This window comes from Mus musculus, chromosome 4 (genome assembly GCF_000001635.26).
Source record: "Mus musculus strain C57BL/6J chromosome 4, GRCm38.p6 C57BL/6J".
NCBI lineage: Eukaryota > Metazoa > Chordata > Mammalia > Rodentia > Muridae > Mus > Mus musculus.
This window is the reverse complement of record NC_000070.6, coordinates 149,714,911-149,740,537: the sequence shown is the minus strand read 5'-3', so window position 1 is coordinate 149,740,537 and position 25,627 is coordinate 149,714,911. Positions and strand designations below refer to the sequence as shown.

Sequence of the window (25,627 nt, the reverse complement as noted above, 5' to 3'; positions counted from 1 at the left end):
GTATTTCCCCATATAAGTAACTCAGGCAGCCTTGTCAGCAGTGAGGCCAACTGTACATGGCCACCTTTCAATGACTCGGCTGGCCTACAGGAATGTGTGTCCCACCCACTGGATGCATGAATTAAGGAGAGCCAGGAAGCCATAAAGCGTGGTGAATGTTCTAACTCAAGGCTGGTAGCTAATGCCTGAGGTGGTCAGTCTAAAAGGTGGAGAGGTTTGCTTTAGCTGAGTGAGTAGTTCTAGTCCATGATTGATTGAGCCATTGTTTGGGGGCCTCTGGAGACACAGCTCATGATATCAGGTATACAGCACAGCAAAGCCATCTAGTGTCCTAGAAGCAGAAATGAGAGACTAAACTCCCACAGTCCCCTGCAAGACAACCCCAGTGACTAACGACTAGGCCTTGCCTCTTAAGTTTTTACCACTTGGGGCTAGAAAAATGGCTCATATGTTAAGAACACTGGCTTTCCTTCTAGAGGATATGGGTTCAAGTTCTGAACCCCACAAGATGACTGAGAACCATCAGCCTCCAGTTCTAGGGCGGACCCAATAACTTCTCTGGCTTCAGTAGGTACCAGGCATCATAAAAGGTGAGATTTTCTGTTTTGGTGGTTTTGTGTTATTTAGTTTTAAAGTTTCTACCTGTGTCACCTTCCAGGAACTTCGCCAGCTGGACACCAAAACCTAAACACATGGGACTTGGATGAGTTCTGAGTCTGAAATCTGGATCTGAAATCATTTTTCCTTCCCTTTGCCTAAGACTTAGAGATGCCAATAGTCATGCGGTGCCTAAGATGGTGTGAGTGATGTTCAGGAAGCTCTTAGACAACAGCTATCTGCTGGAGACCTTTCCTGGAACTCAAGGCATCCGATCCAGAAAGTGAATGATGTGTGGGCGTGGCCATGCATTGTGTGAGCCAGTGCACTCTAGGCACACTCAGAGCTAATAGAAAGCAAAAGGAGGATGGGAAAGGTCTTGTCTCTGATGTACAAGCGACACCTTCCAGGCTTTTACATTGATTCCCTGCACACAACCTGCTCCTTCCTTCCTGACTGGTGACATGTGGACAGGTGAGCTGCCAACAAAAGCGAGAGATTATTACAGTGACCCTCAAGCCATCATTGCCCACAGAGAACTTGATCTTAAAGACACTCATAGGGGCTGATGAGATGGCTCAGCAGGTAAGAACACCCGACTGCTCTTCCTGAAGGTCCTGAGTTCAAATCCCAGCAACCACATGGTGGCTCACAACTATCCGTAATGAGATTTGATGCCCTCTTCTGGAGTGTCTGAAGACAGCTACAGTGTACTTACATATAATAAATAAATAAATCTTTAAAAAAAAAGAGACACTCATAAAATTGTGTGTGTGTGTGTTGGTGGGGTATTCTACAGAAACATAGTATGTAATTAGAGATAAACTTTTTTTAGATTTTTGTTTTTGTTTTGTTTTTGTTTTGTTTTTCAAAACACGGTTTTTCTGTGTATCAGAGTCCTGTCTGTCCTGGAACTTGCTCTGTAGACCAGGGTGGCCTTGAACTTACAGAGATCTGCCTTCCTCTGCCTCCCAAGTACTGAGATTAAAGGTGTGCACCACCATGCCCCATAATTTTTTGACCTTTTTTTTTTTAAAGAAATCAAAGGCTTGTGCCACAACATCTGCCCAACCTGGTATAAATATTTCTTGCTAGAGATGTTTTGTTTTATTTTGTTTTGTTTTAGGACAGGACCTACCTACTAGCCCATGGATTGCCTGATGACCTGGAACTCACTGTGTAGTCCAAGCTGACCTCAAATTTACAAAAATCCGCCTACCTCCACAGGGATTAAAGGCGTGCATCACCAAGCCTCAGTGAGTTTTTCTTGATCCCTAATTTAGCTCACGTAAATGCTGAAGCACGCCTGTAAGTGGCTCTTCCCTCCATCTCACTCCCCGAGGTAATCTATTTGAAGTGCACAGACTTCATCAAACTTGGCAACTATGAAAATCATCTACATTCGACTAAAGAAAAAAAAAAGGATAATCCCTTCAGGACCAATCCCCCCCCACACACACACACACCTTAGCCATTCACTCTAATGGCTGCATTATGTTCCGAAACATGCTATCCTGTGATTATTTAACCTCGTTTCCGTCTTTGGACGTTTGTGTTTGTGCAAGCTAATTTTCAACCACTGTGGCGTCTGAAGCGGCACAGACCGACTTTAGCCCAACGCCAGGAAAGCAGGACTAAGTGGAGAAAGCATTGGCAAGGATTAGCGTTAAGGTAGCAGCACTAGGACCTGCAAATGCATGCGTGCGCAGGCTGCAGGCGCAGGCGGGACTCCTTCCAGCTCTAGAGAGTGGCTTTGCAACTGTGGACGCTGGGGGGCGCGTCCGAGCCAGTGCCGAGGGCTTCCGTAGGCGCCCCGCCCACTCAGGCTCGCCCCGCGCCGCGATTGGCTGCGCGGCGGGAGCGCGCCGAGTCAAGGGGCGGGCTCGCGCCGGCTACAAAGCGGCGAAGGTCACGGCGCGAGCTGGAGCGCGCGGGCCGCTGGGAGTCTCTTTTGCGGCCCGCGCCCCTTGCCCACCGACTCGGCCCGGAAGCCATGGAGGGAGTGAGCGCGCTGCTGGCTAGCTGCCCCACCGCCGGCCTGGCGGGCGGCCTCGGGGTCACGGCGTGCGCTGCCGCCGGCGTGGTGCTCTACCGGATTGCGCGGAGGTGAGTGCGCGCCCCGCTGCACGCGGCCCGGGCCGCCGCCCCGCCCCCGCGAGGCCACGGCGGAGTCCTAGGGGCGGACCAGGCCTGCTCGCGAATGCGGGACGCATTCTCCGCCACCGCCTTTGCCCTCACCCCCTAAAAGCCTCGTCGGGGAGCAGCCGCCGACCGTGGCTGGGGGAGGGGGCTGCTGCTTGCTCCTCCCTTCGAGGCCCGTGCTCCTGGCTGGACTGCCCTGCTGGGCCTCTGCCGCCCATCGGTTAGGAGGATGAGAGCTGGCGCTTGATGGTCTGTATGCGATAGCAATAACATTCCTCGCGTAAGCTTTCCCCCGGAGAAGCCTTGGAGCTGAGTACTTAGAAGGCACGTGTGAGCAGTAGCAGCCTGAGGCAGGAGCCTGCGCTCCACACATTTAAGGAACTTGTCCACTCAGAGGTGTACGCTGTACTCCTTGGACACATGTCACGGATGGGCTTTGGGATCAATACCCTGGCCTGTCATGGCTCAGAGACCACGCAGACCCCAGTACTCCAAGCTTGCCGTGGTCAAACCCCAGAATGGAGTCGTTTCTCCAGCAGCGTGAAGGAATAGCTCACCTGATCACATTTCCCGAGGATAGGAACATACACGCATTCGTGGGAGCCTCTTTGGGACAGCCGGGGATGTGCAGTGCTCGGGACTTGACCCTAGTCGCTGGATGACAAGGAGCTATGGTTTGAACTGGCAATCAGGGTGATAGGTCGCCCTCCTTAACCCTGCATTTCTTCTGCAGGAGAGGGCAGGCAAAAGTTGTTAGAGGTAGGTGAGTCAGCGGCACCTAAGGAGGGGATGGATGTCAGCTGTGTTTGAAAGAGGGGGCCACATCCCGGGGGGCTGAGAGAGTGCCTGACTCTAGATCTCAACCCAAGCTTCCTGTCTTGTTCCCACCCAGTTTTTGGGAGTCAGAGGGACCGCTTAAGATCAGCCAACCCAAAGCAGTCCCTCGTTACCTGGGCCTAGGGGAGCCTGGGCAGTCTGTTCATGTGCCAAGCAGAGCTTGTCCCAAAAGCCAGGCATCTCCTGGCTGCCTCTGCCAGCTCAGGGCATTTGGCCAAAAGAGCAGAGTGGGACTTGTTGTGGCCAGGACTGGCTGCCTGTCACCCTTCCTGTCCTGCCAACGAATGCCTTGCCTCTGCTAGAGACAGGAATCTGAGTTCTTGGTGAGGTGTGTGTGGGACATGTATTTCTTTTTGTTGTTGTTTTTTTTGTTTGTTTGTTTGCTTGCTTGTTTTTTTCGAGACAGGGTTTCTCTGTGTAGCCCTGGCTGTCCTGGAACTCCCTCTGTAGACCAGGCTGGCCTCGAACTCAGAAATCCACCTCCTCTGCCTCCCAAGTGCTGGGATTAAAGGCGTGCACCACCACGCCCGGTGGGACGTGTTATTTCTTTCAGGAGCAGCCAAAAACCCCTTCATGCTTTTTTCATACTGACACCAGACTGTGAAGGTTTGGACCATGTTTGGACTACTGCTGCTGATTGGTCAGAGCACGGGGTCTCGGGTGACTGTCTTTATGAGGTCTGGGTTTCATGTGCAGGTGAATTGGCCTCTCACAGTTCTGAAGCAAGCCTCACTTAGCAAGAGGCTGCAGCTTTCTTTCCCCTTCCCTGGAGGGGAAGCTGTGGCAGGCAGGAATCAGCTGTGGTGAAGAATGGGGGTTGAATATGCCAGAGGAGGGCCTGCAGGAACTTGGTTTTGGAAAGCCTTTAGGGGAGTGGGTGTTTTCAAGCTAATCACAGAGATGGCATAGGGCCAGGCTTTGGGAGCCGTGTGAAGAAAATGTTTCTGCGTTCAGGTCAGCCCTTCCTGAGTTTTAAAACTGGCCAAAGTGGTTGCAGAGAAGTTATCTAGAGCCCAAAGCCAGCCACCCCGCCACCTTACCCATGGAGTTTTCTTGTCCCAGTTACTGTAAGAATGAGAGCAGCTGCCATTCCTGTGCAGGTGACATGCACAGAGCACCTGTCATTCAGGAGCTGCTCCAATGAGGCAGGTGCTGCTATTCTGTCCATTTCGCAGCTGGGAAAACAGAGCCTGGAGGGATGCTCTGCATCACCAGCTGTAGGTGGAGGAGCCCTGTTTCACACCCACACTGCCACACCAGCCAGAGTGGCTGCCCCGGACCTTGGGGTCTGGGGTAGAGGTCCCACATCCCACTCCTGTGCATCCACTACTCTTCATGCTGCCACTCCTGTGTGACAAGATGTCCCTTTGCACACTGCACTTTGGGTTTTAGCACCCATCACTGTCCCACTTTCACAGCCTGTGGCATCTGTGTTTATTGAGATCATAGTTTCTGCGTTTGGAGATGAGGATACATATGTATACCCTCTCTCAGGTGTAGCGCAGAGCCTGTCCCAGCACTCAGAGGCCCTCTGGTGGGTACTCCTTTGTCTAAGCTCACCTCAGCACTCGCTGGTCTGAGCTGCCTGCTCCGTTGAGTGGCCACTTGATGTGTGCATTTTAGTTGGTCCTCTCTTGCCTTCTACCCTGCTGCTGAGGGCACCTGTTTCTGGGTGGCAGCATATGCCCTGCATGTTGGTGGCCAGCCCTAATGGCATCTGTTCCCTGCCACTCCTGTGAATTGTGGTTCTTGTGTCACAGTCAGGCGGTGCATTTTGCTCAGATGTCCTCTCTGAAAGCTTTGCATGGTTCTTGATGGACTGAGTGTGTGTGATGGATGGGCATGTGTCCGTCCAGGGCTGGCTGTGTCCCCTGAGGGGTCAGTTTGGGGGTTCTCTGCTGCTGTGGATAACATTGCTGCTTTGAGATTAAGCTGGAGATGGGATCTCCTTGGTCCAGGCTGTGCAGAGTTGCACTCAGCCCTGCTGCTACCATTGAAGCCCGGGGTGTACTCTTCCTCCTAGATGAGGTCATACTTGGAAGAGCAGAGACGGAGCATCCTGTGAGGCTGAGCTTTCCCTGGACCCAGGAAACTAAGCTTGGCCGTCAGGCTCCTTAGGAAGAGATAGGCACATTGGTCCCCCACAGACTCAGCACCCCACGAACTAAGCCCACCCAGTGTCTCCTGTGTGACGTAACATGGGCCCTGATTGGTTCCTGGGCCAAAGAATTTGAAGTAGCTACCTATGCTGAGGTGTGGGGCAGGGGTTTTGCTTTTCCTAAGTGTCCTAGGCTGATGGAGAAAACATCACCAGAGACACGTGTTCCTGTTTCCTGCTGTGTGCGTTCAGATCTCATGGAGGGGATACCAGGCATGCAGTTGCCCCTGGCCCCTTCGAAGGATCAATCTATGGAGGCTCCCTTGGGTTCCCTTCAGCATCCCAAGAGTAGAACATGACAGTGACCAGTTGGAGAGATGGCTTCCAGGTCCCTCACCCACCCATGGCGATGAATATGACCTAGGCTTGGTCATGGACCAAGGTGCTGGCCTCTGCTGAGTCACCTTCTCTTTTGTTAAAACAACATGCTGTCTAATCACCTCCACTGTAGTCCCCAAATGTGATTTGTCATAGAATTGGGATTGTTGGCTTGAGGGAGAAAAGTGGACCAAGGAGTTTGCCAGGGAAGCTGCGAGGACCGTCCCTGAAACAAAACTGGGTGAGTTCTGAGGCCAGGACTGCCCAGTCTGCCCTGGGACAGTGTTGAAGTGTATGAAGTGGCTGCTGGGGCTCTTTGCATGTCCATCCCCCCTTTCTTTGGTTACATGGTACAGCAGCTGGTTGGTGCTAGAAGATCTGAGATTCTGGCCAGCCGCCCCGCTGCTCCTGCCCACGTCCCTCTTGGGGCTGTCTGTGAAGGAGGTAGCTTCTGGGGCAGGGATCCCACCTAGCCAAGGCAGACAGTGGCTGTTCTGGCCATAAAAGAACACCCCCACCACCAAGCATCCACCCTGGCAGAAATTAGCCTCTGGCCTCGGGGGAGGATGAATCCCCCGCCTTCCACTTCCAGATCAGGCCAGGAGCCATTTCCCTAGCAACGGAGCTGGAGACCCAGTGTGGAAATGATGGCTTCCTAGGTGGGCTGGGCTTCCTGGCAGACTTGCCACTCCAGAGCAACAGCCCCTGCTTGCTTGTCTTTGGTCTCTGAGCAAGCCCAGAAACGACCTTTCCCATCAAATAGACCCAGGGCTAAGGAGCCCCAGGGCAGGTGGGTGCTTTGCCTCAGACTCAGGGCAGATGAGAGTGCACACTGCTTGCTGTGAGGCACGCCTCGTGCATAATTACAAAGAGGCCTATAAAAGATGTACAAATTACCACAAAGCAAGTGGTTAATTACCCAGGAATACCAAACGCAGGCACCCCAGCAGAGCACATCTCCAACCCTGCAGCCACAGCTGGTGCCGCAGTCTCCTGTGTTCCATTTTCCACTTGGGGGCCGACGAAGCTGTCAGGTGCTGGGTCCTAGCAAAGTATGCGCAACCTATTTGAAAAGTGAGGGACTGAAGTGAAGATTCCAGCCTGTGCGGTTTTTATTGTTTTTAAACTGTGTGTGTGTGTGTGTGTGTGTGTGTGTGTGTGTGTGTGGTAAGTACATAAATGCAGGTGCCCGTGGAGGCCCATGGCATCAGATCCCCTGGAGCTAGAGTTACAGGCGATTGTGAGCCACCGGACGTGGATGCTCGGATCCACGAGAGTAGTGGGTTTTTTAACTGCCGAGCCATCCCTGCAGTACTCTTCCTGCCATTAGACCTGAACTTAGGCAGCAGGAAGTGTGAGGCTGGGCTGCTAGAGCACACCATGTCCCTGTCCCCGTTGCTGTCACCGTTGCTGTCCCCTTCGCTGTCGTGTGTTGACATGGACTCGGCCAGGACTCTGTTCAGTACTTCCCAAGAGCAAGCCCCAGTGAGGAAGGTGCTGTTTCCCCCAGCTGATAGGATACCCTTCTGCACCCGCCCACTGTACATGGAGGGAGTGGAGCTGATGGGCAGGCGGTGTGGGCTGGGCCAGGAACTAGAGCCCCACTTCCACAGCTGTCTTCCCTCCTGACTAGAAGGCCTTTTCCGTTACAAAACTCCTCGTGTCTTGTCATTGAGTCTGAGACATGCAGAAGCAGCAGGCACCGTTCCTGGTTCACTTTACAGGCCTGGCTTACACGCTGTGTGTAAGCGAGACCCTCCTGAGCACATCTGTAAGGCCCACCCTTTTAGGATGCTTTCTAAGGAGCAGGGCCATCTGTGTGTGGTGGCTCACTCTACCTAAGACTGGGCAGTGCCCCTGAACTAGACATGGCCTCTGAGTGAGGACAGGGCAAAAGGGCAAGGTCAGGACACCAGGGCTCCCAGCTGCTGCCCTTCAGTCATTTGTTTCTAGATTCCTGGGCTGGATTTGCTGGGCAGTTGCTGTGTGCCCTCTGCTGCACAGATCCCCAGTGTTTGGGCCACGATTATCCTGCAGGCCCCACCTGTTGTGTGACCAACAAAACCCACTGTGGGCCCTGGCTGCGCAGCTGTGACTTGGCCTCCTTGGCTGGCTCTCTAGGATTTTTTTTTTTTTTTTTTTTCTGGGAAGGACCGAAAGCTCCCTTAAGTCTTACAACTCTCCAAAACTTGATTTCTATAAGTGTCATCTCTATTGGCCCATTGCTTAGCTGCTGTCCCTGACCTTGTGCTGCCCCCCCCACCCCGCAGTGTTTGAGACCCAGAACAGTGGGGGCTGGAGTTCTGGGTCTCCAGGTAGATACTTTGGAGCCTACAGAGCGGTGAGTGTCTCCGAAGTTCGTTGTCGGTTCAGTCATCCTGGGAGATCGCATTTAAGAGTCCTTTCCCACTCCACACCCTGCGCCTGGGCCTTCGTTTCCATCTTGGATGCCTCTTCCTGCCCTTGCAATGCGGTCTTCCATTTCAGATGCCGAAGTCTCCCAGCCCAACTGTTGTTCTTGGTCCATAGGGTGAAGCCAACACACACAATGGTCAACTGCTGGTTCTGCAACCACGATACACTGGTGCCCTATGGGAATCGCAACTGTTGGGACTGTCCCCACTGTGAGCAGTACAATGGCTTTCAAGAGGTATGGGCTGTCAGTGGGTGGCCAGTGCTGAGGCTGCTGCTGAGCTGGTCTGAGCTCACGTTCCACGCCACTGTCTTCTAACTCTGGTCCTGGCACTGTGTCTCCCTTTGAGGAGGAAGAGCAGGTTCAGGGAACCGTGGCCACTTGTCCTGTCTCCCCACAAGAGGGTGAGATTGGGGTTAGAGTCATGAGCAGGGCAGGTCTGAGTTCAGGCCTACAGGTGCAGTATTTAGCTTTGTAGGCGGTTTGTTCTCTGTCACAGCCTTGATTGTGTAGCCACGGGCAATATGTGAGTGTCTGAGTGTAGCTTTTACTGACACTTAGTAACAGACAGCCTGCCCACAGCTTGCAGCCTGAGTGGCGGTGTGTAGTTCTAAGGGACAAGGGTGAGGGATGTGCCCTGAGGTGCATGCTGGGTAGCTTCTCAGCACCTAGATTTTTGGGGTTCTATGTTAGGCAGCATCAGAAGGAATGTTGCTGCTCTTTGTGTAGAGAAAGCCAGAGCAGAGCTGTCTGCATCTGAACCCTCCCTGAGCCGGCCTGCGCTGACCAGGGCCTCTTCCTTCCTTCCTTCCCAGAATGGAGACTACAACAAGCCAATCCCAGCACAGTACATGGAACACCTGAACCACGTGGTGAGCAGCGTGCCCAGTCCCCGGGACCCTGCACAGCCACAGCAGTGGGTGAGCAGCCAGGTCCTGCTGTGCCGAAGGTGCAGCCACCACCAGACCACCAAGATCAAGCAGCTGGCTGCTTTCACACCACGGGAGGAGGTGAGTACACATGGCTGATGGCTGGGTAGAGCCACACTGTCACCTGCCGCTCCAGGGTCCCACCCACATTCCAGGGTGCAGCTTCCTTCACAGCCGAGCTGATCTTGTGACCACTGGGAGAACAACACCATGGAAACCAGAGCCTGCCAGGATAGATGGCTCTGTCCCTGAGGAAAGGGAGGTAGAGGCCCTGGGCTCCAGCTGCAGCCTTAGAGGGCAGCCTCCTGGTCTCATTCATTAGTCAGCCCTGTTCAATGTGGCTTCCTGAGAGGAAGAGAGCCAATCCCACCTGAGGCCCAAAGATGCCTAGGAAAGATAGGGGACAGGAATGAACCAGGAGGCCAAGAGGGAGAGCCACCAAGATGGCTCAGGGGCAAAGACACTTAGCGCCAAGCTTGATTATCTGAGTTGGATTCCTGCGGTCCCCGGGGAGAACAAACTTACCCATGTTACTCTCGCCTCCGCTGGCATGGTCATACACATGCGCTACATAAGTGCGTCCATGTCGTGGTTGTTTTGTTTTGTTCTTGTTTTTTTTTTTTTTTTTTTTTAGAGATTTATTATTATAAATAGGTACACTGTAGCTGTCTTCAGATACACCAGAAGAGGGTGTCAGATCTCATTATTGGTTATTATGTGGTTGCTGGGAATTGAACTCATTACCTTTGGAAGAGCAGTCAGTGTTCTTAACCACTGAGCCATCTCACCGGCCCTGTTCTGTTTTTTTGTTTTGTTTTGTTTTTGTTGGTTTTTCGAGACAGGGTTTCTCTGTGTAGCCCTGATTGTCCTAGAACTCACTTTGTAGACCAGGCTGGCCTCGAACTCAGAAATCCGCCTGCCTCTGCCTCCCAAGTGCTGGGATTAAAGGCGTGCGCCACCACACCGGGCTGTCCATGTCATTTTTTAAAGGGCTTTACAGAGAGGCCGTGAGGGGAGCATTGATGCTAGGTGACTTCCTGTTTACCCCAACGAGAGATCACACTAACCATTCCCTCTGATGCGCTCGTTCACTCGCTTGCTGTGTTCCTTGCTTCATCTCTGAGGGAGCAAGGGATGGGACTTGTAGCCTGGGCTGCTGTGGAACTGTTGCTCTCTGGTGTGTGTTATACCTTCAGAATCAAGGAGAAGGAAGGCCCTGATGCTTGGTTGTCCTTCTGCCAGAATGCAGAGTGTCAGTTCAGTGTCCCCACTTGAGCAGGCTGTGAGCTACAGAATGTCAGTACTGTCCCTGTGTCATGGCCTCGGCTCCTAGCCCTCACTCCTGAGAGCTCGGATCACCGTTCGCACAGGCAGGGCCGGAGTCTGAACCCAGTTCCCAGCTGTGATGCAGGCCCTGTGTCCACACCCCAGGGCCGCTACGATGAGGAGATTGAGGTGTACCGCCACCACTTGGAGCAGATGTACAAGCTGTGCCGCCCGTGCCAGGCGGCCGTCGAGTACTACATCAAACACCAGAACCGCCAGCTGCGTGCCCTGCTTCTCAGCCACCAGTTCCGGCGTCGGGAGGCTGACCAGGCCCATGGGCAGGTCTGAGGCCGTGGGACATTTGGGTGTTGGGTGTCGGGGGGGAAGATGGTCTGGGAGCTGGGCCCTAGTGTGGGGCATAGTGCAGTGTGCCAAGACTCCTTTTCTGGGAAACAGCTGCCTGGTGGCCCCCTGCTGTCACCAGCTGGATGCGGTCTTCCTAAGAGTGTCTAGGATGGTGGTGTGGCTGCTACTTGCCTGCTCTGAGGCTGCCTTGCTGACCCTCTACTTTCTAGACACCCTGTATTCGTTCCTCATGGCAGCCTCACAATTCGGTAACCCGAGCACTGGGGCTCTGGTCGCGGCTGTGGGAACCAAGGGTGGGGCTGAGATGCTTGCCAGGGGCTACACACACAATGCACACCAGTGCCAGGGGTCAGACCCAGATGTGCGTTACAGCGTGTAAGTGAATGGTCTGGGCTTTTAAGCAGTAATAAAGGAGTAAGCAGGACCGCAGCCTAGCAGTGAGAAGCCTGTCTGCATGCAGAAGATCAGTCAGAACAGCGAGTGCGCAGCAGAGACTCCGCAAGGAAGCTCCTCCTCCACCCGGATGTGACTTCCTGTCAGATGTGGCCTGTGTCTGCTGGCTCTGTCATTTCCATTCTGTAGTTGGCCACTGACCGTGAGGACACACTACCTCTGTCCCTACTCTCCTGTGTCTGCTCAAAAGAACAGGTGGCTCCTGTCCTCAGACCTCAGACCTTTGGTTCTTATTCTAGCTTCTTGGGTTTTAGTCTGAATAACTTAGCAAACAAAAAAAAATTTTTTAAGATTATTTATTTATTTCATGTATGTGAGTACACTGTAGTTGTGTTCAGACACACCAGAAGAGGCCATCAGATCTCATTACAGATGGTTGTGAGCCACCATGTGGTTGCTGGGAATTGAACTCAGGACCTCTGGAAGAGCAGCCAGTGCTCTTAACCGCTGAGCCATCTCTCCAGCCCTAACAAAAAATTAATGAGCTTTTTCCAGAGTTGTCGCTATATCTTACTGGCATTCTAGTCAAGTGTAATAGGACTTTTTGATAAAAACTTGACAGAATGATTGAACGATCTAGAAGCACAAAATCCCAGTGTGTAGAAATGTTTCTCTAAAGGAGGCAGCAGAGCCCCTCCCTCTCCCACAGACCTATCATAGTGAGGCAATAGCCTGGGATGAGGCAGTGGTCCCTGAGCATCAGAGCAAGGGCATGGAAACAGGACTGGCCAGCATCCCACATGTGGGCATAGGGTAGCTGTTGGTGCCTTTCTGGCTTTTCACTGACCCATCTCTTCCCTCCCTCAGAGTTTCAGTTCCTCGGCAGTGAAGGCCCCATTCCAGGTCATCCTGCTCCGTGCCCTGGCCTTCCTGGCCTGTGCCTTCTTGTTGTTCACTACACTGTATGGGCCCAGCGAACCCTTCACCCCGGGGGCTGCCTTGCCCCCAGCCCTACCTCCTGGGGGCAACAGTTCTGCGGCCTCGGACAACACCACTTCTCAGGCGGAGGGCTGGCAGCAGCTGCTGGGTCTATTGCCTGAGCATGCCACAGAGAAGCTACATGAGGCCTGGGCCTTTGGGCAGAGCCACCAGACCAGCATTGTGGCAGTGGGCCTGCTCACCTGCCTGCTGGCCATGCTGCTGGCTGGCCGTATCAGGTGTGTTGCGGGGCCTTGGGACTGGGTGGGCAGAAGTCTGCACAAAGCATTGCTGCCTCCTTGGTGGTCCCCTACTCTGGGCTGAACTCTAGACAGGCCTGTTCAAGTTCTCCAGGGGCCAGGAGGACAGCGCAGAAGTACAGATGACAGTGACACTGAGCCGGTTGCTGCTGGCATCTGCGGCTGGGCCCAGTCACCTCACACATGTCTAAAGTCAGAGTAACAGAGGCTGTGGAAGCTCAAATGAGGGCAGTGCCCACCTTGGTCCCAGGCCAAGTGATGGGCGTAGGAGCACTGACCTGCTTAGTGCTGGGCAGCCTGTGACTCAGAGGGTGGTCTCAGACCCTCCTCTGGCCTCACTGGCCTCTCATCTCTGAGCTGGGTCCAATGGAGATAGGGCGTGGCACGGGAACTGACAGGGAGGCTCTGTACTGTCCTCTGGGCACACACTTACCTTGCTCTCTCCCACAGGCTCCGGCGGATCGATGCCTTCTCCACCTGCCTCTGGGCCCTGCTGCTGGGGCTGCACCTGGCAGAGCATTATCTACAGGCTGCCTCACCCGGCTGGCTAGACACACTCAAGTTCAGTACCACGTCCCTGTGCTGCCTGGTGGGCTTCACCGCAGCTGTGGCTACGAGGAAATCGACAGGCCCACGGAGGTTCCGGCCCCGAAGGTCAGAGAAGCAGCAGTGACTGCAGGGGGGAGGACAGGTGGCAGATGGGCCGGGCTCGGCCCCGCCCCCTGAAGCTGGCAACAACTTGTCTTAGCCATCCCACTCCCACCCTCTTAGCACAGCTTTGAGTTCATGCTCATCCCCTCCGCTCGCTGTCTTAGCCATCCCGCTCCCCCAGTCTCGGTGCTCCCCAGGTGGCCTGTACTGGCTCACCACTGCCACCGCTTCTGGCCTGAGACCCTGTCATAGCCCCATAGCTTCCTGCCAGCTCTAGGCACCCAGTCTTGTCATTGCTTCCCCCTGGCTCCTAGTCCACAGGCGAGGGTGTAGACTGCTGCTGTACCCTTGTAATTTGCTTGACACCGGCCAGTTTACAAGCCATGGCCTCTGAGCATGGTGAGCTAGGACTAGAGCAGCCCGCTCATCCCCCGAACCTCCTGGTCCCTCTTTCCTGAGACTCATGGTCCCTCAGGGTCCTTCCCTGGAGTAGCAAGGGTCGTCCTTGGGTCCAGCCTGCCCTGGCTGTGTCTGTGAGGCAGGCTCCTCTCGGGTGGGCAGTAGAAAGCCCCGCAGTTCCTTATGGTCAGCAAGTTCCAATGGTCTGCCAGGTAGGAGGAGGATGGATCATCCTAGATCAGTAGCCGCTCCGCACAAACAGGACCCAACAGACTGTTGGTGACACCGGGTCATTGTCCCTTGTACCTCTCTAGCATTGGTGGCTTCCTTGAAATAATTTTTGGAGGGTGCCAAGGCTTCTGCCCTCGGTTTCTCTGGGGGCAGCTGCTGGCCCCATGTGGTCTCAGCCTCACCCTCCTCCCAGGCACAGCTTCCCCCAAAATTTGACTCAGCTCAGGCCCCTGCTAACTGATGGGTTTTTGACAAATCCCTGTTGTCTCAGCCATCCGGAGTGGGAAGTGCTGGGTCCTCTTATAAGGCTCTGAGGTGCTGGCCTCAGTGGATTTGAGGACCACGAGAGGTGACACACTGGCAGTGAAGGTAATGGCCATGGGAAGAAGTCATTCATTGTCTAAGGATCCATCTGGACCATAGGCCCATGCTCCGCCCACCTGGCATGCTGCCCTCTGGTGGCTCCCGGTTGACTCACACTGGTGGTGTTGCTACTGCCGCTTGTCTGCTAACTTAAATCCCTCTAAGTGCGGCTCTTTCACCCTCTGCACTGGAGCCCAGGGAGGGCAGAGGAAGATTTCACACGAGTGAGTGTCACATCAGACCTGACCATCCACTGGGGTCTTTGTGAGGTGGCTGGTCAGTCCTCCTTGGAACCCCATAGGGAGCTTGAGAGGCAAGCAGGCCCCACTGTGGTAAAGCTGTTTGAGGCCTCTATCCTCTGACCCTCCGTTATCAGATAGCAACCCGGGATTACTCAGCGTCCATGTGGTGGCCTGCCAGTGTCAGGAGAGCAGGCGTTGCTTCAGGCATCGCAGGGCTCAGCTTGCTCTGGGTGAGGGTGTGGAAGGTCTCTGACGTGTAGGTGAGGCCCTGGTTGATGTGGGCTAGTTGCTGCTGACCTTGTGGGGTACAGCTGTCTGAGAGGACGAGGAACGCCTTCCTGTCTCTTTCCTCCAAGGAACTGGCCTACGGGAAAAAAGATGTAACAGGCGGTGGGGCTGTTGTCTGCGCGTCCTCTCCTGTGTATTGTGGATCTCAAAGAAGCTGACAATATGGTGTTAATTTCTGCATTTTTGGCATTAGATAGAAGCCGGTGTGTGCGTGCGTGCGTGTGTGCATGTGTGTGTTTAAATTATTTATGATACACAGAGCCAGCTCTGAGCAGCCAGAATCCCTGCTGAGCCTGTCACCCTGCCTGTTGGTGGGAGTAGACAGCATGATGGGTCGGGATTGCTGGCCTTTTAAAGCGTTCCTGCTACTTTTTAACATTAATGGTCCTTTAACGTTTTGTTAGTTGGAGAAAGCGTGTTCTGGGGTCGCTGGCAGAAGCTGAGGAAACTCAGGCACCCTTGGGTTGTGGCTCATTGACTGGGACAACCACTGGGCCGTCCCCGTTCAGAGTGGGATCATCCCAGGTACATAGAGGTGGTGTCCCTGAGAAAGGAGGGAGGGAGACTGCTCACGTCTGCGTCTGGGGCCCACGCTGGCCCGAGCAGAGCAGACTCCAGTAACCCTTGCCCTGGAGCAGGCCACCCTCCATCCCCAGGCAGCCTGTCCATCCCGCCCGCCGTGCCCTCTGTCTGCGCCCAGTGCAAGCCCGTGTCATGTAGTAGATTGTGATTGTCCAGCGACCCTAACAACTGTAACCACCACTGGCCATAGCTGCCATGTTTTGAATGCTGTGTTTTCAATAAATGCCTCCTGGGTCCTGCTCATTCCGGTTGGCACCAGGTACCGCGTCTTTTTTTCTTTCATGTTCTTCAGAAGGGCTTCTGTTCCACAAGGGAGGTGGGTTGGTTTGGGGTACTGCATTTGGGGTTGGGAGCAGGATGGGGATCTGGCGATGAGGAGGAGTGCTTACGGGCCCAGCTGCTCCTCTGTCCTGTGGGTGAGCTGCTGCCTGAGCAGCTCCACTCTGGATGGCGCGGTGAGGGGGAAGGCTTGAGCCTCCCTCGGGGTTGGATTAGTGCGCGTCGGCCTGCTGGCCTTCTTCACAGGAACAGGAAGGAGACTCGCGGGTGGGGATTGAGCATGCAGATATTTGGGGACCTCTCACTGAAGAAGCATTGCGCCCTTACAGAAGAGACTGCCTCAGGAACTGCCCAGGGCAGAGCAGAGCAGAGCAGAGCCCAGCCCCTGCCAAGCTTCCCCACCTTTGGAATTCACTCCTCTGCTGACGGTACTCTGTGTCACAGCAAGAGGGAGACAGACCTCCACAGCCCTCTCACAGTGCAGCCTGAGAGAGGCTTCAAACCTGGCAGCAGTTCCTGTGCTTAGTGGCTAGGACTCCCAGGGTTAACCATGGCTGTGGCCCAAGAGCGAGCAGGGCTGGAGAGAGTGGGGATACACTAGCAACGCCCAGCATAGCTTTAGGTGCCGGCCTAAGGGGCCAGGACAGCGGGATCCCCGCCTGGCTAGGACCTTCCATGCACTGCATCCCCCGTTGCTTGCTGGTCCTTGGGGGCTGCCCTTTCCAGGATCACCCTTGGCTCCTGGGTATGTCAGGAATGGACACAGGAGACCTAGTGTAGCATCCTATGCTGCCACCTGCTGGAAGGGCTTGGCCATGCCTTTGCACCTGCTGACACCTGACTGACACCTGCTGCAACTTCACCAATAAATTCTCAGCAGTGCCCAGTGTCCTCCCAGAGGCTCATACACAGTCAAGCATGTGGTACCAGGTTCCAGCCTCGCCTCTGCTGGCCCTAAAGTGCCTGGACATGTTCCCCCTGGAACATTCACTGAGATCCAGCCAGACTCAGTTGTAATCCTGAAACGAAAAGGCAAAACAGCACACTTTGGGGCGGGGGGGGGGGGGGGGCATTTTGCTAGAAATCAAACCCAGACACACACACCTGACAGATAAACTACCACTGAGGTCAACCCCATTCCACAAAAAAAATCAACTTAAGACAGGGATGGTATTCCTCCTCAGTCTTTGATCAAGGAGTAGGGTTTCTAACAGCCCCCAAAAGACAGCTCTGGGAGCAAAGTTAGGGTACATCCAAGAATGCCCCTCTGCAATTTTGCTGGGCCCTGATTTCCTATGTCCCCCAGACACTGAGCTGGAAGTACTGGTGGCTTCACGGTCCTTTGCAAGAGACTGGGAAGGTCATCTGGTTCTCTGGACATTCACCATCTGGCTACATACACCTCTCTTATAAAATTGAAAAGTGGGGAAAGAGGTGGGGCAGAGCTTGGCTAGCAGTAGCCCCCCAAGCACTCGGCCACGCTAGCATGAGTACCTTACCCCTGCTCACCACGGGGCCCGGCCCTGCCAGCCCGGTTCGTCGGCACATTGTCTGCTGGGCTCGTTTGTCCCTTGGGACCGAGGTAAGGCTGGATAGCAGAAGCTCCTTCCAGATGGCAGACTAATATATTAACTGCCTCTGTCCCTCTCCCCTCTGTAATTGGGTGCCTTAATCGGAAGCATGGTTGACATTCTGGCCTGTGGCCATCAGGTTCTGTTGTGTGATTTGTCCTGTTCTCAAGTTAAAGAGACACTGTCACCTGTCTTTCGGGCAGCTTGGTGGCGGTTTTGGGTCTTCTCTAAGTTTGAGTTTGGCAAGTAAAGTGTAAGAGCCTCTTCTGGGGACCCAAGGCCTGGCTGCCTCCCCCTGTGCTGCAGGAGACAGGCTCATTATCATTAGCACAGCCCCATGGAGATATGACAGCACCTTCTGAAGCTCCAGTCCAGTTGGAGATCATCCCGAGTGTCTCTGAGCCCAGCTGCTCTGTTGGGAACTTGTAGGCAAAGAATGGGAGGTGGCCAGAAGAACCCCAGGTCTGCTGAGCCTAGCGGAGTGCCTGGTCTGGGGATAGGAACGTTTGCTTCAGGGCCAAGGGTGGATTGGCATGAAGCTGGCCAGGGTAACAGTGTCGCTTTAATGCCGAGACTCCCGGTAGACGTAGATTGCAGTGAGCCTGAGGGGCTGGAGGGGGCATGTGGGGTGGGGTGAGTCACGTTGGCATTTCCCAGCCACCTGCTCCTAATCAGTGGACAGTTGCCTCTTTGCTTCGACTAACGCACGCCTCCTGTGGGACCCTGACTCAGGCCCACCTCATACCCTGGGAGGGGCCGGGCCCATTGTGCAGGGGCTTCCTCCAGAACCTTCCTGATGCAGTCTCCTCTCTTTGTGTCCCACGGGCCCTTGCAGGTACTTCTCCGGAGACTCTGCCAGCCTTTTTCCTTCCAGCCCCAGCCTGGCTGTGCCCTACCCAAGTGTCACATCCTCGCCAGCATCCCTGTTCATCCCCACCCCACCTGGCTTCCTGCCTCTCACCAAGCAGCAGCTGTTCCGATCTCCCCGTCGGGTCTCCCCCTCCTCACTGCCAGGCCGCCTCAGTCGGGCCCTCTCGCTGGGAACCATACCTCCTCTGACCCGGACTGGTAAGACCTTGGAGCATTGATGACGGAATCGAGCTGGGGACAGCTGGCCTGGGATCTTGTGAGGGAGGAATCTTGTGATGGGGCACTACCAAAAAGGTAGTTGAACTCTGGCTGAGGAGATGGTCAGGGCCAGGCTCAGATCCAGGTGAACCCACTCAGCAGCCACAGTGACAAATCTCTTGTTTGCCTACCCAAACCATGGGTCTGTAGGAGAATGCTCCTCGTGGGTGGTTGTGTTATTTGGAAATGATACTTAAAGGGCTCAGAAGAGGACTAGAGATGTAACTCAATTGGTAGAGTACTTGCCTGGCATTTTCAAGGTCCTGGGTTCGATCCCCGATACTATATAAATGAGGCATGGTGGTATGTACCTGTAAGTCCAGCATGCTGAAGGAAGAGAGATAGGAGGGTCAGAAGTTCAAGGTCCTGTTCAGCTACATAGCCAGTTTGATGCCAGCCTGGGTCATGTGACACCACCCCCATACCTGTACCCCAGTATCTGTTGAGTCTCAGTAAATGAATGTTCTCTGAGGGTTACCATTTTCTACCTACCTACCTTTCTTATTTTGCTTTTTCTTTTTCCAACATATTTTTGCTGATTCTTTGGGGATTTCACATCACACTCACTGCCCAGTCAAGCCCTCAAGTCTTGTCACCTCACTCAGAAAAAAAAATTAAATTAAAAAATTTATATTTGAAGAATAGAGAAAAACAAGTTGACCCTGGAGCACGGTCAAGCCACTGGCCTGCCTGCCGTTAAGTAGAGCTGAGCCCTTCCCTCCCACACACCTGCTGGAAGCCATCAGCTGTGGAGAGCGGCACTTCAGCATCCTATCACGCTGCTTAAGAGTTCCCTTCCACGGCTTCCTGTTTAGAGTGCTACTCTTTTGAGGAGGCGGGGGAGGAGGGTTGTCACAGATGCCTTCCATGTCCCTCTTTATCACCTGTGCGTCTGCAGCCATTGATGTCACTGCCTTGGTCATTACAGTCACAGGAGCTTGGTAGGGTTTGTTGGGGGGGGGGGGCGCTTCAGGGTTTCTCTGTGCACTCCTTGCTGTTCTGGAATTTACTGTATAGACCCAGGCTAGCCTCGAACTCAGATCCGCCTGCCTCTCATTTCCTGTTTGTCTTACTGGAAAATGTGTGCCTGAAGAACAGAGATTTTGTTTGGGTCAGTTGTATTTGATGGCTGCTTGCTCCTCAGAGCCTGAAGAGACTAAGGCCCAGCCCTTTCTGGGGCCTCTGTCTTGCCCCTCATCTTCCTGGTAAACCCCAGAGTTCAATGCCATCCCAGGCTACCTATGAGTTCAAGACCAGTCTTGGCTACATAGCAGAGTCTTACAGGTAGGCAGGTAGACAGATACACAGATACATATATCCATACTTATATACATACATATGCAGATACATACACAGATAGATACATACATAGACAGACAGACAGACAGACAGACAGACAGACAGGTAATAAGAATTGGTAGAGCAGTGACTCAGCGGTTAAGAGCGCATATTGTGCTCCAAGGACCCTGGATCTGTCCCCAGCTCCCTTGACCTTCAGTTTATCACCTCGTGTTACTGCAGCTTCAGCATCTCCAACATCAGGGAGAGAGGCAGGACTTGCTCTGTGCAGGAGCAGTTCCCGGTCTGGTCCCCTAGCTGCAGGCTCTGCCTACCACTCACCCAGCTGCCAGCGCTTCTCCCCGACTCACGTCAACTGTGACGCGCTGTGTCCTATGGTGTTCCCTTCCCTGTCTGACAGGAGAGTCATGTACACTTTCTGGGGTTGTAAGGATTTACTCTATGCGGGAAGCTAAAGAATCAACTGGTTGCTGCTACCATGTGCCTTATTCTCATCAGGGTACAGAAAGAGGCCTTGAGTTCAGACTGGGTGTACAACTCAGTGTTAGAGCACTTACCTAGGGGACACAGCCCTGGGTTCTCCTCAGCATCTGACATAACAATAGCAACAGAAGGAGGCATTGTGTCTGGGACTGTGCTGAGAGCACATAGGACTAGTTGGCCAAGCACTCGCAGTGGCAGAAGTGTCTGCTTGTCTTAGAGACAGCCTAGACCCTGTGTCTTCTGCAGCCCCAGGCTGGCAGCTGACTCCTCCCCAGGCCCAGGGCACAATGACTGGGAGCAGCTGGGTTAACAGGTTCTGTCTCAAGCTCTTTGGGAGAGGAAGGTAGCAGTCCCAGTGACAGTTAGGGACAGCAGATCTCTCTGTTGAAGCGTGCGGTAGCAGCAGAGTTCATAGATTCCGTTCATAACTGATTGACTCCAGTTCCAGACAGACTGGCACCCTCTTCTGGCCTCTTGGGGTACTGTACTCAGTGCACATGCGTACCTGCCTGCAAGCTAAACACTCATAGGCCTAAAATTAAAATGGCACATTGTGTGGAAAGAAGGCAATGAGGCAAAGACCGAGACACCACTGCTGACTTCCTGTGACCCACTGGAGGCTTCCGTGTCTTCATTGGCAGAGTGGGAATGTCCCTTGTGTCCTGGGTGACAGTACTTATTTTTATGAAAGCATTGAAGTTAACTGTGGCAGGGATGTGGGGACAGAGGGTGCTGGCTCGTCACCCTTAGGTCTGTATGTTGCATTTCTCTTTCTGCGCAGACTCAGGATACCTGTTCAGCGGGAGCCGGCCACCGTCTCGGGTGTCTCCAGCAGGGGAGGTTTCTCTTTCAGGTAAGGAGACAGAGCTGGCAGAGGGGACTGGAAAACTGTTTCCAGGCAACCCTGAGGCCACAGGCATCTGTATAATGCTAACTGTGAGTTTAGGGGCAGTGGGCCTGTGTTCAAACCCCAGCCCATGGCAAGAGACAAATAAAATGTACCTAGGCTTCCTCTGATGTGAGGTAGGAGGACCATTGCGGGTTGGACACTGTCATGCTGTGTCCGTGGATAGAGCCAGGCGCAGGCTGCAGCCCTAGCTCATCAGGCCAGCTGACCTCAGACCAGATATGAGTCTGCAGCTGCCAAAACCCAGCTCTCAGCCCAGGGAGGTGTAAGGGGCTAGCCCCACCCTCACCCCCTGCTCAGTTCCCGGTGGGGCCCGGCCCTTCCTCCCTCAGGTTCCTGCTTGGCTTTCTGCTCTCCCCAGCCTACACCTACCCTTCCTTCGTGAGCTGAGGGAATGCACCAGGTCCCAGTGGTGGGTGGCGAATGTCAGTGTTGGTGCAGGTGCCAGTGTGCCTGCTGCTGTCACCACTCTCTCTCTCTCTCTCTCTCTCTCTCTCTGTCCTCTCTCTGCAGATTACTTTTCTCTGCTGTCCAGCAGCTTCCCTGCTTCTCCCCTCCCTTCCCCAGCACCTTCCGTGGCCAGCTCCGTGGCCTCCAGCTCTGGCTCCTTGCGCCACCGCAGGCCCCTCATCAGCCCTGCACGGCTCAACCTGAAAGGACAGAAACTGCTGCTGTTCTCATCCCCTGGGGAAGCACCAAATACCCCCAGCAGCTCAGAGGAGTTCTCGCCACCCAACGGCAGCCTCTTCATTGAGTCTCCCCAGCTGCCACAGAGGAATCACACTCGGGACACAAAGCACACCATGGGTATGTGTGGGGCTGAAGCACGCAGTAGGTACTGCCATGGGAGCTCTTGGCCCATCTTGGAGGTCATTTGGTACTGTGGTAGGAACGTACTCCTCAGCACTAGACTGGTGGATAGCTGTATCCTTTCAGAGCCTGGAAACCTGTGGGGCATTGTCAGCCTGTACATCATGGATGCTCTCGTTTTGCCCGCACCCTTCTACACTGACAAGCGTTTTTAAAAGTTAGTTGGACTCTGTTAAAACTCAGACTTTCACATGGGGTGTGTGGCTCTCTGCTCTGGGCTGTAAGTGTGCGTAGATTTGGCCACACGGGCTCAGTGATGCTCGCTGCCCAGAGGACATGCTGGTACCGCTCAGTGCTCATTTGCTGCCCTGACCCTGTGCCGCTCCGAGAGGTGAGCAGTGTGACCTTGTCCAGGGCCTGGAGCAGAGCTGCAGGGAAGCCCGTGGGGTCGAGCTGCAGCACAGCAGGATGCTCACTCTTCTGTCCACAGAGATGAGGTCGATGCTGGCCAGAGACAGCGCCCGCAGTAGCCACTCCATCAAGAAAGAGGACGAGTCGTCTCAGTCCTCCACCTGCGTCGTAGACACCACCACCAAAGGGTGCTCAGAGGAGACCACTCCCTGGAAAGGTCTGTGACCCAGGGTGGGAGAGCCAGTCCCAAGCCCCCTTCTGGGGACAATGATAAAGCTACTCCCTGTGGTGGTTCTTCTGGTTCATCTCCCCAGCTGCCCCAGCCCCACGTCAGATGTTCGGTAGCCATGGGTAGCCCAGGGCTCCTGTGCTTAGAGCAGACACTGGGGATGCCTAGGTTGGCCCCACTAGGGAGAGTCTGAGCCTGCTGGGGTATGGGCCTGGGCCTTCCAAATGCTTCATGGTTGGGCAAGAGTGCTACCAGCCCCTGGGTAGACTCTGGCTCCTTTCTTGCTGGACTACTGACAGGCAGCATATGAGACCATCAGTCAATCCCAGTGACATCCCCTGGGTGAGAAGGAAGGCAGGACACTGGATGGAGGGACAGGTCAGCCGGTGAGGTTTCCTGACTGGGGGTCTCAGTGCTGCCTGGGTCAGGTCTAGACTGTGTCTTGTGGCTTTGATGAGAAGACCTGGGCCTCGTTCCACCCTTGCTCATGTTGGTTTAAGCAAGGTCTCCTTATAGCCCAGGCTGGCCTCAGCCTCCCTAAACTGAGCATCCTTTGGCCTCTGCTAGGATGAAGGAAGGATGACTGACCATCATCCTGGTTTCTATGCACCCTTTAATCTCTGACACTTGAGCAGGGTAGCTTCCCACCAACTCCCATTTCTTCCTTTGTAACATTGATATCTTGGTAACCCTGTTGTTGCTGGGTGCAGGCAGACACAGGCCGCCTGACCTAGGCCCATGTAGTCACATTGGTTCTGAAAAGAGGCCTTCAGAGAAGCGGACCCCAGCTCCTCCATGCAGAGAGAACGTTCCTGGAGGGATACTGGGTGTGGCCTGGCCAGCTGGAGCAGGCAGTTTGCCCTGGGGGTAGGCCCTGCCTGAGGATTAGGATGCCAGCCATGCTGCCTCTGACTTGTGTCCTGCTTTCAGCTCGTGTCAGTCCCTCCCTGGTCCGGGGCCTCCTGGCTGTGAGTTTGGCAGTCAATGCTCTCTTCACCTCGGCCTACCTGTACCAGAGCCTGCGCTGACCTCCGAGTGCCCTTCCCGAGGGCAGTGCCAGGTGCATGCTGCTTCCGACACTGGCGCTGAGATCCCTCCCCGAGGGGCTCTGTCTCTGCCTTGACCTCCTGGGTCAAGTCCCTGACCTCAGGATACCTGCTGTCCACCCAACAGACTGCAAACATCAACTGTGTTTGGTGCTGACACTCTGAACCCAAAACCAGGGATCTCTGACAGGCTTGCCTGGCCCCAGGGACACTACTGCTACTGTAGCTGTGGCAGGGACCAACCAGGCTGCCTGTGCCCGTCTGCTGCCTCCGAGACACCAGAGGTCTGCTGCAGAGCCCCACCAAGAACCAAGATGAAGAAAGCCCCTGAGAGATGCACATGGAGCCTGGATCACTTCATCCTCACACCTGTTCCCTCCAGAGGGCCCGGCTCCCTGCATCAGGCAGCAGCCGCCCATCTCGCCCCAACTGTTGGCTCCAGGCAGGGCTGGGCAGCAGGGAGCCTGGGACTGAACAATAAACCCATGATCTCCTGCCTCACACACCTGTTTGTGACTTTCCCAGCAAGTAGCTCTGTTACCCTGAGAACACCAGAGCTCCCCTTGTCTCCCTCTCTCTCTCATCCAGGGTCCCTGCCTGACCCACCAGTTGCTCGTGAGCTGCACAGTTCAGATGAGACTGGACCCTCCCTTACTTACTCCTGAGCCCTGCTCTCCTCTCCTCCATCCTGTCCCAATCTGTGTCCCCCTTGACCTGTGGCTCCAGGCCATCGGCATTGGTGCCTACGTGTCCAGCCACTGCCTGCTGAGGGCACTGCAGGCTTGCTGGAGCACGCTGGAGCACATCCTGTCCCATGAGGGAGGAGGAGGAGCGTTGGCCTAACACTGGCTGTTTCGATAGTGTGGGGGCTACATGTGCCTGTAGGGGTCAGGCCTTGGCCCTGTGTGCGTGTGAGCCTGTGTGTGTATGAGTGTGTGTGTGAGTGTGTGTGTGTGTGTGTGTGTGTGTATGTGTATTTGTATTATACCCCTGGGGATTCTTGTGGGGGAGGGGCATGGGGAAGGGAAGGGTCTTCACTGTCATTCAGGGATAAAATTTAACTTTATTTTTCTACACATCTGTTGCCAGGTGAGGCACGTGCTTTGAAGCAGATGCCTTCAGCCCTCCCTGCTGGGAGGTGGTCTCTCAAGCTCTGGGTGCTTTTAGTACTTTTTTTTTTTTTTAACTGTAGGGAAGCAGCCCTGACCTTACCTCTCCACTCCTGTCCCGGGAGCTCTCAATGCTATCCTGGATTGCCTCGTACCAGTCAGAGGTCAGGACTCCATGAGTCCAGCTGCCACAAAGGGTTCAGCTTGGAGGTGACACCTCTTTGGTCTACATTTGTACAATGGATGCATCAAGTTTCTAAATTTTATTTCCTGCCTAAAGAAACCAAATTGTCCCTCAGCATCCTTGTCTCCAGCCCTGAGGAAACACCTAAAGAGAAGCAATGGCTCCTCCCAGCAGGGCAGCCTGGCACCCTGCGCACCCAGGAGGGCCTTTTATGTTTTGATTCATATATAAACACGATGTTATTTTTCTTTACAAAAGCAAAAAAATAAAAACCGTACCAACCTTTGACTTGTATCAGGCTGTGTTTTCTTTGTTTGCTGGGCTAGCCCTCTGGGGGAAAAATTACCCATTCGATGGGGGAAGAGCTGTGTGATGGGGTCCAGAGGATCTGTGGAGCCTGAATCTTGAAGGAGTGAGCTGATGGATGTATTGTCTGATTCTACACCCTGGGGGCCTGGTGGCCAACAGGAAACCCAATAGACGGACAACCTGACAATGGTATCACCTCCGCCTCCCCTGCCGCATGCTGGAGAGATGGCCTATGTTCTTTCTGTTGCTGTGATAAAACACCCCGACAAAGCAGCAGAGGGCAGAAAAGCTATCATTTCAGGTCTTGAGGGGCATCAAGACCTGAGCTTGAAGACAGAACTGCACGTTAGCCCGCATAGCCATTACCTCTGACCAAGGAAGTATGGGAATGGTGCGAGCTGACTGACAGGAAGGCTCATGCTCAGCTTTATACAGTTCAGGAACCCCCA

General features: G+C 54.3%; 1 protein-coding gene across 8 annotated transcripts; it reads left to right on the top strand.

The window, feature by feature from the left end:
• Window positions 1-2,465: 2,465 nt before the first annotated feature.
• Window positions 2,466-25,163, top strand: Tmem201 (transmembrane protein 201). 8 transcript variants are annotated; one of them, XM_006538820.4, is made up of 11 exons: window positions 2,467-2,703; window positions 8,582-8,702; window positions 9,281-9,475; window positions 10,826-11,002; window positions 12,287-12,636; window positions 13,108-13,311; window positions 18,099-18,331; window positions 20,955-21,026; window positions 21,648-21,887; window positions 22,381-22,518; window positions 23,461-25,163. In XM_006538820.4, the coding sequence occupies exons 1-11, from the start codon at window positions 2,591-2,593 to the stop codon at window positions 23,556-23,558; spliced, it is 1,941 nt and encodes a 646-aa protein (XP_006538883.1). In that variant the 5' UTR covers window positions 2,467-2,590; the 3' UTR covers window positions 23,559-25,163. The 8 variants fall into 8 exon arrangements, 7 of the variants coding, with proteins under 7 accessions (XP_006538885.1, XP_006538883.1, XP_006538886.1 ...); NM_001284270.1 differs by having other exon boundaries at window positions 2,470-2,703; window positions 21,594-21,887; XM_006538821.4 differs by lacking the exon at window positions 2,467-2,703 and adding an exon at window positions 2,727-2,988 and having other exon boundaries at window positions 21,594-21,887.
• Window positions 25,164-25,627: the final 464 nt, after the last annotated feature.

Coding starts and splice junctions, on each gene's coding strand:
- Tmem201 (NM_001284270.1), top strand. CDS start 2,591: ATGGAGGGAGTGAGCGCGCTGCTGGCTAGCTGCCCCACCGCCGGCCTG. Junction 21,027..21,593: donor AGGGGAGGTTTCTCTTTCAG/GTAAGGAGACAG, acceptor CTCTCTCTGCAG/ATTACTTTTCTCTGCTGTCC. Junction 21,888..22,380: donor GGACACAAAGCACACCATGG/GTATGTGTGGGG, acceptor TTCTGTCCACAG/AGATGAGGTCGATGCTGGCC.